General features: G+C 37.9%; 1 protein-coding gene across 1 annotated transcript; it reads left to right on the top strand.

Annotated features, from left to right (window-relative positions):
* Positions 1-15,724: 15,724 nt before the first annotated feature.
* On the top strand, positions 15,725-17,656 carry LOC122021078. The gene is made up of 2 exons (XM_042579154.1): positions 15,725-17,063; positions 17,203-17,656. The coding sequence occupies exons 1-2, from the start codon at positions 15,848-15,850 to the stop codon at positions 17,610-17,612; spliced, it is 1,626 nt and encodes a 541-aa protein (XP_042435088.1). The 5' UTR covers positions 15,725-15,847; the 3' UTR covers positions 17,613-17,656.
* The last annotated feature ends 219 nt before the right edge of the window (positions 17,657-17,875 follow it).

Below are 17,875 nucleotides of genomic sequence, written 5' to 3'. Positions count from 1 at the left end.
CCAAAATAACTAATTTATTTTTAAAAAAATAAACTTCCAATCAAATTTGTGGAGATCAAGGTGCCTATGCAAGAGGTGAAACCTACAAGGAGATCACCACCAACAGTAACCAGAAGCAGAGACTGTTAGGACCGAAAAGTAGCTAGAGGGGGGGTGAATAGCTCGTCGCGTGCTCGTTGCTCGGCGTTGCTTGTTTCTTCAAAGATGCGCAGCGGAAAATACAGAAACAAACCACACAACGCTAACAAGGTTGGTTTACTTGGTATCCACCTCACAAGAGGTGACTAGTCCAAGGATCCACACCTACACACACACCCTCCACTAATAAAACTCTCCTTTATGGTAACTACCAAGGGCGGAGAAGCCCTACAAGACTCAATACAAGAAGAAAGGGAAAGGTAATGAAATACAAGTTCACAAGCTTACAATGAGAGCAAAAACCCTAACCCTAGTTTCTTCTTCTTGCTTTGATCCGCCTCTTGACTTGGAAGAACCTCCAAGAGCCTTCAAGAACTGGCGATCCCGAGCTTGAGAAGAGCTGTACTGAAGCTGGTGAAGATCTGAAATGAATCGGTGAAGAGATGCCGAAGGAAATGAACGCCTGCGGCTTAAATCGACGCTAATCGTCGAATCCCGATCGATTGGAATGCTCCCAATCGATCGGGGAGGCTTTGGATCGATCCACGGATCGATCCAGAGCGCCTCTATGCTCTGGAAAAACGCATGGATCGATCCACGGATCGATTCAGCGCTTATCGCGCGAAGCAGCAGCGTCCCAATCGATCCACTGATCGATTGGGACCTCTGGATCGATCCACCGATCGATCCAGAGGGGTTATGTTCGCGGGGACTCACCGGATCGATCGGCCGATCGATCCAGATCTTCTGGATCGATCCACTAATCGATCCAGATCTGCTGGATCGATCCACGGATCAATCCAAACCTGTTGGATCAATCGGCTGATCAATCCAGATCTTGGTTTTTGCCCAAAACCAAGTCCAAAGCCCCTTAAACCAACATCTAGTCAACCATGACTTGTTGATACATAAGACCTAGTATCCGGTCACCCTTGACCAGCTAGGACTCTCTCACCAAGTGTCTGGTCAATCCCTTTGACCCATTTGGACTTTTCTCTTCTTGCCAAGTATCCGGTCACTCCCTACGACCTACTTGGACTTTTCTTCCTCGTGCCAAGTATCCGGTCAATCCCTTTGACCTACTTGGACTCTCACCAGACGTTTGGTCAACCTTGACCCATCTGGATTTCTCTTGCCTGGCTTCACTCACCAGGACTTTCCCAATTTCCTAGCTTCACTCACTAGGTCTTTCACCTGGCTTCACTCACCAGGATTTTTCTCCTGCCTAGCTTCACTCACTAGGACTTCCCAATTGCCTAGCTTCACTCACTAGGTCTTTCACCTGGCTTCACTCACCAGGATTTTCCTCCTGCCTAGCTTCACTCACCAAGATTTTCCTCCTGCCTAACATCCCAGTTAGGACTTCCCAGTCAAGTATCCGGTCATCCTTGACCTACTTGACTCTTCTTCAATCAACCTTGCATTGTCAAACATTGAAACCCAAACCAAGACTCAAGCTTGGTCAACCTTGACCTGAGGGATGTTGCACCAACAATCTCCCCCGTTTTGATGTTTGACAATACCAACACTATCACTTACAATACCACATGTAAGTTAGGCTAATCCCATAGCCTAAACCTTCTTCATGCCACTAGGTAATGAATAAATAAGTTAAGCCCTTCATTCTCCCCCTAAGAGGGCAAACTCCCTCTAGGTGATAAAAGCCTAACTTACTCCCTTTCATTCTCCCCCTATTGGCACACACCAAACCATGCCCCATTTTTGGGCACACATCAACAAATTCACTTGTTGAAAACTCTCCCCCTGAAGAGTTGCTCATCGTTGTTCACAACTTCACTCGTTGTGATCAGCACGATAATGAAGGTCTCATACCCTTCATTAACCTTAACCCTACATTCTCCCCCAATGTAGGCAAATGCTCATCCTTGAGCATTATCCACTTGAAACCACTTGAACAATGAGGATATCCACTCCCCATTAAAGTTCAAACGCTCAACCTTGAGCATGTTCTTAACGGAAGGTTAACCACCTTCCAAGGTTCATGAAAAATAATTTTTATGTCTTTAAAGAGTCCCTCCCCATAAAGACATGGTGGTAACTTCTGTCATTGCACCAACAATGACTTGGAATCCCCAAAACTTTAAGAAACCCAATTTTAGAAGTTTTGATGTTCAAATATTCAAAATTTGAAACAAACCTCAACCTAAACTGCAACTTAGCCTTCCTTAACCAATCCATCCTTGTTTTCCACACGAAAACACCCTTTTTATGTATACAAATGTATTTTCAGGGGCTTGGAATGGTTACCTAGACTAAAATAGGTTCAAAATGCTGAAAATAAGCTTTCCCAACCAAAATCAGCATCTTCAATCGATTGGAGTTGGGTTCCAATCGATTGAACCCTGCTGAATCGATCCACTGATCGATTCAGTCTTCTTGGATCGATCGGCTGATCGATCCAGCGAGCTTCTGCTCGCGAGAAATGCCTTCTCAATCGATCGGATGATCGATTGAGGCACTTCAATCGATCCACTGATCGATTGGAGCCTGAAATTGTTGAAATTCAATTTCAGCCAATTTCAGAAACCCCTAGAAAATTCTACAAAATTTTAAAAATCGTATAAATTTGTGTAGACATTATTTAGGGTATAATTTTTCATGGAAAAATAGTTTTCTATGAAAATACATCATATTTTCAAAGATTGACACAAACTTGATAACTTGCAGAAACTTTGGTGTTTTCTTCAAGTTTGTGTCTAACTATTCAATGGTGATTACCATGAAAAGATAGCCTTCACCAAGGTTTTCCAAAATTATTTTAAAAATATTTTCAAAACCAATATCCCACCATGTTCCTTGAGCTTAATGCACATGACTTGTACATTAGCTTTCCCAATGATGGGAAAACACATAACTATGTGTTTTGATGAACTTAAAACTCAAAGAAATGCACTAAATCAACATGTTGAGTTTTGTTCATCATCCTAACATCTCACTTGTATCTATTGTGGACAAAACACATATAAGTCATCTTATAGGTCTTTGTGAGATGTAAAATTTGGTTTTGCCCTATTCTAGGGATCATGCATATCTATCTAGGCATTTTAGAGATATTAGACATCCACCCAGGATGTCACTTGTTAATAAGTGTTGTTAAATGCCATTTATCCTTAATTACAAGGAATTAAACTTAATGCATGATTATGTTATGGCATACATCAAAAGGAAATAATTTTCAGAAGAAAATATCCTATAACTACATGATGTATGAATGTCATGACATGGTATTTTTGGATTTTTCATAATAAAACATGAATGTAAAAATAGACATGATGTCATGGCATATGATGGGCAAAAAATCATGGCAAGGTTTAGCATAAATAAAATATACCTAGATTTCCTTTTTAAGTATCCTTAACCACTTAGCTAAATCAAAATATACCACTTGTTTTAACTTAAAACGTTAAACCTAGATTGCCCTAAATGCTTCAAAGAAATGCCAAAACCTAAATTGACATTTCTATTTCTCTTGATTTGTTTATGCCACTTAAAAATTAAGCATATCCTCAAATGTTTGCATATTCCATTTTTCCTCAAGAGTAATCACATAAATCAAGGTCCAGATTGCCTTAAATTTCTAAGAGAATACCAAAATCCCAACTTGGTATTTCTCTAGGTTTTCCCAATTTATGCCATTTTAAGATAAAATCAATTTTTCCACCATTAGGCACATTTTACTCTTTCAAGGAGTAAATGATAATTCCATTTCATTTTCAAAAGTTAACAAAAACCTTGAAAATGCTTCTTGAGTGTCAATTTCCTTTAAGTTGGGTTAACTACCCTTCTAATCGGAGTTGACACTCTCTAACCCATCTATGGGGTAGAGAAGATGCTCCTAGGAACCCAACACCTATTTGTGCTCCTTGGATCCTTTAGGTACTCACTAGGGATAACTTCCCTAGATACCTTCCTAGTGACCTTGTTGGGCTTCTTAGAAGCCTTGGTCACATTTTCTAGGTCAACTCTAGGGATAACCTCCCTTGTGACCTTGTTAGTGACTTTTTTAGACTTCTTAGAAGTCTTAGTCACTTTGGTTGCAAAGATACTTCTAGGGATATCTTCTCTTGTATCTTTGACTTGACCTCTAGACTTAGGGTTTGTTCCATAACTATATGGAACCCTATGATAACTAGGCACATCATTTTTTGCTTTGGTTTTGTATCCCAAACCTCTATGGCCATTTGATGACTTTTGTACCCCTAAACCTAGGTTATACTCATTTTGCCCTAATAGGATATTTTCCAATCTTTTTAGGGTCTTTTCTAATTTATCAAGTCTCGACCTCAAGACTTGATTTTCCCTCACTAAGTCCTTAGTATTTGATTTTTCATTTGATCCATGAGCATTTTTATTCTTGGGCTTGTATCTATTATCCTTAGTGTTCTTGCCCAAATGTCTATCTACCTTCCTAACCTTAGGTTGGGTAGTCTTGGCATGTAGGGTCACATGCTTTTCCTTAATGCCCTCATGCTTTCTATTCTTATGGTAAATTGCATTAAAATGATAAAACTTAGAACTATCATGCTTTTTACCATAACATAAAGGGGTAGGCTCAATAAATGTTACTTTCTTCTTTACCTTGGAGGCTCCCCCTTGACTAGTGCCTCCTTGAGCCTTGACCATCTTCTTCCCCTTGGGGCATTGACTTCGGTAATGCCCTTTTTGTTGACACAAGAAGCACACAATGTGCTCTTTGCTCTTCTTTGTCCCGGGGGTGGTCTCCATGGGCTTCTCCTTACCCTTTTGTGTCACTTGACCCTTTTTCTTGGCCAAGTTGGGACACTTGCTCTTGTAGTGCCCACTTTCCCTACACTCAAAACATATTATATGATTTTTATTTTTAATTGAAGCATTTATACCTTCTTGTGTAGGGATGGCATTTGCTCCTTCATTTGATATTTCTTGAATTTTGGAGGTGGCACCATCTTCTTCTTCTTCACTTGACCCGGATGTGGAGGCCTCTTCTTGCTCTGGGTTCATTGATTTACACTCCCCCTCAATCCTAGAGGTGGAGGCTTCATCATCTTGTACATAGAACAAGGAGTATGCTCCCTCCTTGTTCTCTTCATTGCACTCCCTTGAAGATGAAGCTTTTTCTTGGACTTCTTCTTTGGAGGTTGAGCATCTCTCAACCTCGGAGTCCTCCTCTTGGTCTTGCTCCAAAGAGTCACCCTCTCTGGATTCTTCTTGCTCTTGTACAGTGGAGGGGATCTCTTCATGAAGCTTGGCCAATTTACTCCACAATTCCTTTGCATCTTCAAATTCTCCAATTTTGCAAAGGATGGTGCTTGGCAATAAATTGACCAAAAGCTTGGTCACTTTGTCATTGGCCTCGCACCTTTGGACTTGCTCTTGACTCCACTTGCTCCTCTTGAGAACTTTGCCCTTTGAGTTTGTTGGAGTCTTGAAGCCTTCCATAAGAGCAAACCATTGCTCTATCTCCATCATAAGAAAATTTTCGATTCTTGATTTCCAAGAATCGAAGCTCGTGGAAGTGTATAGTGGAGCCACCCTCGTGTCGAATCCGAGCCCATCTCGGAATTCCATTGTAGAAGTTGAGCTTTTGAATTTCTTTGACTTTGACAATTTTGCTTCAACTTCTTCACCCTCTAGCTCTTCTTGTTATGCTTGACCCTTCCGGCGATGATTCCGGTGAAGAGCGGGCTCGCTCTGATACCACTTGTTAGGACCGAAAAGTAGCTAGAGGGGGGGTGAATAGCTCGTCGTGTGCTCGTTGCTCGGCGTTGCTTGTTTCTTCAAAGATGCGCAGCGGAAAATACAGAAACAAACCACACAACGCTAACAAGGTTGGTTTACTTGGTATCCACCTCACAAGAGGTGACTAGTCCAAGGATCCACACCTACACACACACCCTCCACTAATAAAACTCTCCTTTATGGTAACTACCAAGGGCGGAGAAGCCCTACAAGACTCAATACAAGAAGAAAGGGAAAGGTAATGAAATACAAGCTCACAAGCTTACAATGAGAGCAAAAACTCTAGTTTCTTCTTCTTGCTTTGATCCGCCTCTTGACTTGGAAGAACCTCCAAGAGCCTTCAAGAACTGGCGATCTCGAGCTTGAGAAGAGCTGTACTGAAGCTGGTGAAGATCTGAAATGAATCGGTGAAGAGATGCCGAAGGAAATGAACGCCTGCGGCTTAAATCGACGCTAACGGTCGAATCCCGATCGATTGGAATGCTCCCAATCGATCAGGGAGGCTTTGGATCGATCCACGGATCGATCCAGAGCGCCTCTGTGCTCTGGAAAAACGCCTGGATCGATCCACGGATCGATCCAGCGCTTATCGCGCGAAGCAGCAGCGTCCCAATCGATTGGGACCTCTGGATCGATCCACCGATCGATCCAGAGGGGTTCTGTTCGCGGGGACTCACCGGATCGATCGACCGATCGATCCAGATCTTCTGGATCGATCCACTGATCGATCCAGATCTGCTGGATCGATCCACGGATCAATCCAAACCTGCTGGATCAATCGGCTGATCAATCCAGATCTTGATTTTTGCCCAAAACCAAGTCCAAAGCCCCTTAAACCAACATCTAGTCAACCATGACTTGTTGGTACATAAGACCTAGCATCCGGTCACCCTTGATCAGCTAGGACTCTCTTACCAAGTGTCTGGTCAATCCCTTTGACCCACTTGGACTTTTCTCTTCTTGCCAAGTATCCGGTCACTCCCTAAGACCTACTTGGACTTTTCTTCCTCGTGCCAAGTATCCGGTCAATCCCTTTGACCTACTTGGACTCTCACCAGATGTCTGGTCAACCTTGACCCATCTGGATTTCTCTTGCCTGGCTTCACTCACCAGGACTTTCCCAATTGCCTAGCTTCACTCACTAGGTCTTTCACCTGGCTTCACTCACCAGGATTTTTCTCCTGTCTAGCTTCACTCACTAGGACTTCCCAATTGCCTAGCTTCACTCACTAGGTCTTTCACCTGGCTTCTGTAACGCTCCGACCCGGGCGGGTCCCCCCCGGACCGAACCAGAAACGACACCAGAATTACCTATCGGTTTGATGACTAGCTCCACAGACCACCGGAGGTCCTTTCAGCGTGCTTTGTCCTCACTCGCACGCACCCTGGAAAACTTCCCAGGAGGTCACCCATCCTCAGATTTCTCCATGCCAAGCACGCTTAACTTTGGAGTTCTTAAGTTTGAGCTTCCGAAAAGGAAGGTGCACCTTGGTGATATGGATAGTACCATCTAACTTTTAAAGTCATACTTAATCAGAATCTCAGAACCGGGGTATTATAATCACCCCCACTTAAAGACACAACGTCCTCGTTGTGTAACCACAAATCACACCACAAACAAATCCCAGAATCTCTCTCGCTAGGTGGTGCCCTGGGTGCTCCTACCACAGGCGCACTCACGGTCGCAAGGTCGCTCTGATACCATCTGTAACGCCCCGACCCGGGCGGGTCCCCCCCGGACCGAACCAGAAACGACACCAGAATTACCTATCGGTTTGATGACTAGCTCCACAGACCACCGGAGGTCCTTTCAGCGTGCTTTGTCCTCACTCGCACGCACCCTGGAAAACTTCCCAGGAGGTCACCCATCCTCAGATTTCTCCATGTCAAGCACGCTTAACTTTGGAGTTCTTAAGTTTGAGCTTCCGAAAAGGAAGGTGCACCTTGGTGATATGGATAGTACCATCTAACTTTTAAAGTCATACTTAATCAGAATCTCAGAACCGGGGTATTATAGCTTCACTCACCAGGATTTTCCTCCTGCCTAGCTTCACTCACCAGGATTTTCCTCCTGCCTAACATCCCAGTTAGGACTTCCCAGTCAAGTATCCGGTCATCCTTGACCTACTTGACTCTTCTTCAATCAACCTTACATTGTCAAACATCAAAACCCAAACCAAGACTCAAGCTTGGTCAACCAGATCAATCTTGACCTGAGGGATGTTGCACCAACAGAGACAATCATGTAGCAGTACTTGCTCAATTGGCCAACAACACACTCTCGTTTATCTGTATCGATTTTAAGAGCAGATTCAAAATCAACAAAAATAGCATAGAAAATCAAAATAAAGAGGAAAAGATTTGATGCAATTTAATGGGAGGGTGGCACCCTTAAAAATAAATAACAAAATTTTCAGGAATTATAATGTTTTTTATTTTTATTTTGTTTTGAATTTATCTTAATTTTAATTGAATCCACTGCTTAGAATTACTGTAAATTTAATTATATTTTTTATTTGACTCCAGATAGAAATCTGAAAGTATTTTCAATCAAAACAAATGCAATTACTATTGGCAGTAGATCCTTAATATAATACACACCTTACATAGTTAATTAATACTATTACAAATCAACACTACTAATGTAACTAGGTTTGTCGCCACCAATCAAAGCAAATGGCTACTTCCTTTCATGTCATATCCTTATTATGCATATTTTAAATATCATTTGAATATTAAGATATAATACAAATAGTATTTTGAATATTTGTATTTTAATCATATTTATGCATGTATCATACAGATTAAAAAATATATGCACACTTTCAAATATTTTATTGTAGTAAACGCTACATAGTTGATACAATGTGCAAAATAGCAAATTATTTTTTTCGGCCAATTTTGTCAGGTCATTCTCAACTTCGTCGAGGTTCTTTTTGAAACTATTTTAACATATTATTGAAGGTGATGTCCATCCAATATTGATATTTTCCAATACAAAGCTATTGGTTGTATATTAAAAAATAATTATTTTAAAATTTTCATATTAGTACTGCAAAGTTCTTAGAGATGGGTTGTCTATTGAAAAGTTATGCACTCAGAAGTTTATCGACCACAATATATGAATGTACGCTTCGGCGGTATCTAAAACCTCCAAATCACCTAGTTTTACCCTTTGATCCGTAGCAAACATGAGTCATTGCAATTTCGAAATCTAAACTATTGCTCAGCTTGTGAGTTGAATTGTTGATCTATTAATCATGATCATATCAACTATTCTATCTCAAATTGCAATTGGACAGAGAGTCCTCATTTTTGTCATTCTCATTGGTATTGACTCACTTATATATACTTTCTCTTTGTAATGTCAATGAAATCCTATGCGGGAATTTAAGTAAGTCAAATTTAATTCAATTTTGATTTGTCTGTATAACATAATTCACAAGCTGAAGTTATAAGAAAACCTGAAGAAAAAAAGAAGGCATACATAGCTCAAAAGAAGAGCTCGAAATTGATCCAAATATTTGGGGCATGTGACTTGTTTATGTTGTTGAATGCTTGGTAAAGTCAATGGCTTGAAAATGTTGAAAAAAAAATATTTGAATCAAAAAAATTATTTGAATGAATTATGATTTTGAGTAGGTAGAGAAATCTATCAAAAGCTCCAATGATAGCGATCAAGTTATCCGTTCTTTTTAAATTAGAAAACTAGAGTTTTGATTTAGAAAAGAATTATCATTAACAATCCTCAAATATTTGGTTGATCTTGCAATTGGCAACGCAAAAAGAATATTGGACACCAAGCAGAGCTCTTCAAAAAGTTCAACTAGAAATCTTGTTTCAGTCAAGGAGTTGAAATTTAAAACCATGTTGGATGAAGCATCCAAGATTAAGATTGATACAAATCATTTCAATTTTTATGAGGTTACGTGGACAAATGGCTTAATAACTATTACAGTAAAAACAATGAAACTGTTACTTTAATGGTGCATTTGGTTCGGGGTTAGTTTTGATAATCTTGATTATCCATCCAAGGTTATCAACAAAAACTTTATTTAGTTTAGGTATTCGATGATTCCCGAGTAATGTTCCATGCCCGACACGTCATGCAAAAGGGTTATGCAGCCCGGAATCGGAAAACCTCAGAAACTAAGGGGGCGTTTGGTACGCGCGTTTTCCATTTTCATTTTCTGGAAAACGTGCGTTTTCTGAAAAACAGTGTTTGGTTTGCGTTTTTCGCGCGCGTTTTCTAAAAAATTGGCTATCGTTTTCTAGAAAAACAGAGAATGACAAAAAGTCATTTTCTGTTTTCTAAAAAACGCGCGTTTTCCAGAAAATAAAAATGAAAACGATACAAGCCAAACGCACCCTAAGGTTTTTCTTGATTCCGGGAGTAACGAATTTTTTTACCAAAAATATTCTCCGATAAGAAAAAATATGGAAAAAAGAGAAAAAAAATGTAAAAAAATATTAAAAAATGTAAAAAAAATAAAAAAATGTTTAAAAAATTTTAAAATTTTTTAAAAATATAAATTTTAAAAATAAAAAAGTTAAATTTAAAAAAAAAATTAAAAAAAAATTTAAAAATTTTAAAAATTAAAAATTTAAAAATAAAATAAATAAATAAAAAATAAAATTTAAAAAATGTAAAAAAAAATAATATAAATATAAATAATATAAAAACATTAAAAAAAATTAAAAAAAAACACATAAAAAGTAAAAAAAATATACAATAAAAAGAAATTAAAAAAACATAAAAAATAAATAATAATAATAATAATAATAATAATATTATGTATAGTTGATTTTGTAACTGAGAGTAATACAGTAAAATATTAAACTAAGGTATTCATTAAAACTTTCAAACAAACAAGTTTTTGTTGTATTACTTAGGTTGAACCAAACAACATTTGGTTATGTTTTATTCCTCATAACCTTGGTTATGTGATTACCTGGTAATCACATAACCAAGGTTATACATGATAACTTGAACCAAACACACCCTAATAGTTTCTCTAGGCAGTTTCACATATTCTGAAATGACGTAAATTACAAGGACATTTATCCTACACAAGGATTCTTTAAATAAGGGAAGTTAAATACAAATTTTACATCTATTGGAATTGATCCTAAAATTTATTACAACAAATATTTATATAAATTGATTATCACTTTCAATGAACCATCAGCCCAGCGATCTTAAATTAACTATTTATTAAAAAAAATTATCCATTAATTCATCAAGTAATATATTACTTTTGATTAATAGCAAAAATTATAAGTGAATAGTTTGTATTGCAAATTTTACTAACATTAACTTATATCATTTCGAGTTTATGCTATCAATAAGTCATTAAAATCCTTCTTTTATTTTCAATTTTTTATAGTATCAATTTAGTTGTACGTACACTCGAGTTTTAAATAAATCAGATTTTGATTTTATTACGACAATTTAAACTCAATTAGAACAAGATAATTAGTCAAGAAAATATAAGTTGCACCCTGTAATTTTATATTTCAAAATAAAAAATTTTAAAACGGATTTATATATCAAGAATTATATAAAAAAAAAAGAATCAAGTTTTATAAAATGTTTTTATTTATAAAAAAAAATATTTATGATTGGATAAAAATATTAAAATTAAGTATAATCCTTTTTTAAAAAATATTATTACAATAGTTTTAATTAAAATTATGCTTTAATATTTAAATAATTTGATAGTTTTAATTAAAATTGTTTAATATTATAATAATTTTAATTGTTCTTTAATATTTTTTATAATAATAATAATAATAAAATTACTCAATTTCCCGTCATACTCATTGTTAGCGCTTACATCCTTACTTCCATGGTTCAGGAAACTTATGTCCGAGAAAAATATTGAATTTTGTGTGTATCATAGATATATATGCCAAGCTCACAGGAAAGTCTGAAATAGGTCAGGATGGCTGAATATTCACGAGGAAGTCCGGAACAGGTTCAGGTGACCGGATACTTACAGGGAGTCCCGAAATAAGTTAAAAGTGATCAAATACTCGCGGGAAGACCCGGAACATGCTAAGATGATCAAATGCTCGCGGGGAGGTCTAGAGCAACTCAAGGTAACCGAATGAGGATGCTTGCGAAGAGGTCTGGAGCAGGTTAGGGTAATAGAATACTTACGGGAAAGTCCAGAGTAGATCAGGATGACCATATGCTCACAGAGATGTCTGGACCATGAGAGTAATTATGGTCATTCATTTAAGGGGAAGATTATTGGGTATTTAATCAAAGTCCTATATTTGAAAGATTTGAAAAATATCATGGGTTTAAAAGGATATAAGATATCTCTATTAGCATGAAACATTTTGGGTAGAGTTCAAGAGCAAAGTCAGGAGGGCTTAGACCCAAAAAGAATAATATCATATCATTGTGGATATGGATGTATACCCTTCCGGCACAACAAAATATATATCATTCCAAATTTTTCTATATCGGTATAAAATTTAGTATTTAGATACTGTATATATTTTCATTCGGGTTTAAGATTTAATTTCTTTTAAAAGTTTCATAGTTTAGCTCTCCACAGTTTTGTCATCCAACTCTCAACTCCATCCTCTCCTACTTACATCATGCTACCAGAAGTTGACCTCATCCATGGCGAAGACATCGATGTCGAACTTTTTGATTGATTTGTCCATGAGATATATAATATATAGAGAGCATTACATATTTGATCAATCGACACATTAATAAAGAAAATTAGTTAATTGATTTATTCTGATAATTACTATCTTCTAATCTTGATTTGGTTTGTCAAATAATTCTTCTTTACTTCTTGACAAATACAAAGAGAGATCTTTGGTGTTGAGTTTGCAAGTTAATTTATAGAATCGTCGTCTAGATAATGGCATAGTAAAGATATCGACAATTTGGCACTCAACAAAGATATAAAAAATAAATAATTGTTGAGTTTCTCAAACAAAATGAAAATCAATTTTTACATATTTTGTGTGAGTATAAAATATTAGATTTTCAATGAGATATGTTGCTCCAAAATTATCACATCATATTTTGGGTGTGACATTTGATGCAAGATGAAATTCAACAAGAAATGTTTGAAGCCAAATAATTTCAAAAGTTGTATTTGTTATAGTTTTTTATTCGACCTCAGTGTTTGAATGAGATACTGCAGAATTCCACGTTGTCGGTATAGTTTTAAATTTTTGTAATTAAGTTATGCACTTGTAATTCTGTATTTGTAAAAAAAAAATTGAAATTATAGTGATTGCATAATAAAAATAATCAATGATCGCGGGTCTTAGAGTATGAGTCATCATAAGTTTCGAACCAAGTAAAACTTGGTTATGTTAGCATTTCCACTACGTTATTCTTTGTTTTTCAAAAAGTGTGAAAAAATCACAAGTGCTATTCATCCCCTTCTAGCGCATCTTGATCCTATAAGGTTGACCAAATACTTGGTGATTGGAAGTCTAACAGGAAGTTGACAAGAGAAAAGTCCAAGTGGTCAAGGTTGACCAGGCACTTGATGATCGAAAGTCCAATAGAAAGTTGATAAGAGAAAAGTCCAAGTGTATCACGGAGAACCAAATACTTCGTGATAGGAAGTCCAACATAAAGTTGATATAAGATAGAAAGTCCAAGTGGATCATAGAGAACCGGAGACTTGGTGATGATGAAAGTCTCAATAGGTCAAGATTGACCGGATGTTAGAAAACGGGAAGTCTCAGCAGGCAACGGGAAGTCTCAGCCCTTGTCGTCCTAACAATTGGTATCAGAGCGAAGTCGCTCTTGCTCTTCACCGAACTAACCGTCGGTAGAAGCACGAGCTAGAGTCATGATCCAAGATCGAACTATGTGGGTGAAATCTTGAACAAAGTAGGAGAGACCCTGAGTAAGTCAGTGACCCGATACTTGAGAGGAGGTCCTGAGCAGGTCAAGAGTAACCCGATACTCGAGGGAGGTCCTGAACAAGGTCAAGAATGATCCAATACTTGAGGAAAACCCTGTGGTCCTTCGTTTGAGGGGTAATTGTTGGGTTGTAAGGTTACAAATAAAGTTCCACATTGAAAACATATAGGAAAGATCATCGATTTATAAGGGAAAGATATCTCCATTGGTACGAGGTATTTTGGATATAGCCCAAAAATAAAATCATGAGGACTTTGGCCCAAATTGGACAATATTATGTCATTGTGGAGATATCAAAATTTCTTATGATTTTAACATATAGGTCACGACCCAAGGGCTGCATGGGCTCATTATGGAGGATAATGTCTGAGATGACACGACACGTGTTATCAGAGCACGGGAGTACCATTTTTATATCTTGACCTAAATATACTGGTAAATACAATGAGATATTTTGTCTACCACAGTTAGGGTCGTACATTCAATTAATTCGATATTAATTTTATATAAATTTTTTTATTATTTTTTAAACAAATTCAATTAATACGGTGTTAATTAAAATAATTATTTTTAAATTTAATTTAGTTAATTCAATTTTAATAAAATTTTAATTTGATTTAATTAATCAATATTAAATTAATTTTCGATTAATTTATGAACTAGATAATTAACTGAATGTTGCAGTACGATACATGTCACACCAGTAATTACTCCATTAATTTAGGGGAGAAAAATATACGATAGTAGTGTTGTAAAAGTCATCGGCACTTACCCGTGGAGGTATGCTTGACAATTTTCAATATATTCATCTTTTCTATATTTTTAAAATACTTGACTTCGAATATCTAAGTGGCCGAGTCTAAATACATCATACCTCCATTCTAATCTGACTTCGTGAACAACTCCAACTATACGATGGTTCTTTGAAGATTTAGTCCGGAGCAATTTATAATAGTAATGATATCATCTATCAACTTGAAAAATTATAAACAGGCCCCTAGGACTGTGGTGTAACTATAAAGTATTTAAATTATCATTTAGACATCAAGGATGTTGGACTTTTATATCATTCATCATGAACGCTTATGGATTTATCCTAATAATCAATAGTAAATTTTTATAGGATTAAATCAGTCACCCAAGACTAATTGAGTTTTTTATTTTTTAAAAAAAGATTATCAATAGATCGTCACATTTGTTTGAGTTGAACCAAAATCTTGAATGTTTTAATTTGATTCGTTTATAATTAAGCCGAAATCAAGTTTTATTTAATGAATATATTCATGACTTATGAACTTATTCCCTTTTTATTGAATCTAAATGAGTTTAATAAATATAAATTATAAATTTAAATATTCATTAAAAATTAAATTATATATTTAAAGAAAATTAATTTTCTTATTAAAATTTATAATTTTATTCTAATAAATAAATTTAATATATTTACCTATATATTTCATAAGTACAATGTAAAATTTATAAATTCAATATTAAAAAAAATTATTTAAAAATATATTCATGAATTTAATGAAGATATTCATAAATTAAATATGATGAAACTTGAATTTGATTTATTTATCTTAACCAACCTAATTAAATGAGTTCAAAAAATTTTTTATCCAATCAAATTTCGAATAGCTCATAGAACACTGGATTCATTTACATTCCGTACCATAAGTTTCCATATAAATTCTCACTTAAATATTTACGATTTAATTCTTAATAACAGTATATTTATAAAAATTCTCCCTCTGAATAGAAAGTCCAAATACGAGATACTAGGCGTCCGTACTCCCTAATTTATTCCGACCGTTAAAAAAAACGAGTGGACCGATTCTCCAGGTTCGGCATTATGTGATTCATCGTTTTTGTTTTTTACATAAATTATTTATTTGATGGCAATAAAAAAAAACTTGTTTCCGCGGCTATTGGTTTACGGTTTATCTGATTCATTAATTTTTTTTACATAAATTATTTGTTTGATGGTAATAATAAAAGTTGTTTCCGCGGCGATTGGTTTACGGATTTCTTTCCGTTGCCTTTCCTAAATTCTTCTCAATGAAGAAGGTGATCCAGGTCGGCGTCGCCGGCATCGTCATCGTTGCCCTCAACTTCTTTGTCTTCCGATCTATCTCCGACGTCCCGCGAATGTTCCTCCTCGTCGGCGGCGGAGGCCCTGGTCTTCTGCATTGGGTCCACAATTGGGTCTACTTGCATTCCCTCCACATCTTTCTCTGCATCGTCTGGCTTCTCCTCTGTTGCCTCGCCTCGTTCACCCCTTCCCGATCTGCCTTCCCGTTGTCTTCCTCCGCTGATTCCCCGCTGCCTTTTCCCGTTAATTCCGCCTCCACCGAGCCGCTGCTTTTCCCCGTTGGTTCCGCCTCTACCGAGCAGCTGCCTTTACCCGTTAGTTCCGCCTCCACCGAACCGCTGCTTTCCCTCGTTCATTCCGCCTCCACCAAGCAGCTGCCTTTTCCGGTTAATTCCTCCTCCACCGAGCCGCTGCCTTCCCCCGTTCGTTCCGCCTGCACCAAGCCGCTGACGTTTCCCGTTAATTCTGCCTCCACCGAGCCGCTGCCTTTTCCCGTAAATTCTGCCTCCACCGAGCCGCTGCCTTCACCTGAAACGCTGCGTTCGCCCGAGCTGCTGTCTTCCCCCGCTGACTCCGCCTCCACCAAGTTGCTGCCTGGCCCCGCTGACTCCGCCTCCACCAAGCTGCTGCCTTCCCCCGCTGACTCCGCCTCCACCGAGTCGCAGCCTTCATTCGAGCCGATGCCTTCCCCTGCTGATTCCGCCTCCACCAAACCGCTGCCTCCCTCAGCTGATTCCACCAGCGCCGGCCGTGCTCTCTCTCTCGTCCTCTCCGCTGTGTGCAGCGCCCCCATCGTCTGCCGCAAATACAACCTCGTACGCTCTCTTGCCGATCAGATCCTCAACAGAAACCTCGGCAGTGGCGTGGAAGAGCTCCTGGAGCTCAACCGCGCAGCTCTAGCCGTCGCTTTCGCGAGGACGATTGCCCTCCTCGAGGTCGCCATCGAGACGGAGGTGTGTCTGGCATCGGGGCTTTGGCCGAGTTGGGCCGTGCAGGCGACAGATGAGCAGCGCGGCGGCCCGGCAGAGAAACTTGCGGCGGAGACGATGTGGCTTGGGCAAAAGATGGCGGAGAGCAGGGCCGCCTCGAAAGCGGTGACGATGTGGGGGTCGATGGTAAGGCTCCCGGTGCTCGCAATCTCCGTCAAGCCGTCTCTTCGAAACTTAATCGTTCGTGTTGGCGGTAGGAGGCAATTCTTCTATTTCGTCAAGTCTTACCATAAGAAGCAGAATTGAATTCCTATTCTTTTATTCTTAACATTCTTTTTAATACTAATATTTTTAATATTAACCGAACTCATAAATAATATTGATATTTCCAGAATTTATGATCACGCTTATCCACTCGGACGAATTGGAGGGAAACTCAACAAGCTCCCGACTAGCAATGCTCAAGGCATGGCTGCCATTACTTTGCCAACTTGGGAAGGAGCCAGATACGGTCAGAATATTGCAGACAATGATTGAGAAATTTCCTCACGAGGAGCAAGACGATATACTATCTTTAGCAATGCTCAAGGCATGGCTGCCATTACTTTGCAAACTTGGAAAGAAAGCAGATGCTGTCAGATTATTGGAGAGAATGATCAAGAAGTTTACTCATGAAGGGCAAGGGGATATTCTATCTCTCTGGCTTCGTCACTACACCAGTTGTTCTGATTTCAATTGCCTTAACCTTGAAAATTCCTACATGCGATGGTACTCTGAATCTGAAAAGCTCAATCTGAAATGATAATTCTGTCTTGTTTCAATAAATTAGTGCATTCACTATCTATGGTGGATAATAATAGTCATATCAATTCATGCCTTTTAGGCATATTTTAGACAAATTCTACCTTATTTCAATTCGTGAGAATAAAAGTAATTGAGGGGCTTTTGAAACATTTTAGATAAATTCTGTAATTCATATGGTACTTTTATCATTGATGCGGGAAGTGACATGAGGTTTCCACGTCGGAGAAGACGGCCAATAATATACCGAAGTGGAGAGTCCGA

Source organism: Zingiber officinale, chromosome 9A (assembly GCF_018446385.1).
Source record: "Zingiber officinale cultivar Zhangliang chromosome 9A, Zo_v1.1, whole genome shotgun sequence".
Classification (NCBI taxonomy): Eukaryota; Viridiplantae; Streptophyta; class Magnoliopsida; order Zingiberales; family Zingiberaceae; genus Zingiber; species Zingiber officinale.
The sequence above is the reverse complement of the archived record's forward strand: the minus strand, read 5'-3'. Positions and strand labels throughout refer to the sequence as shown.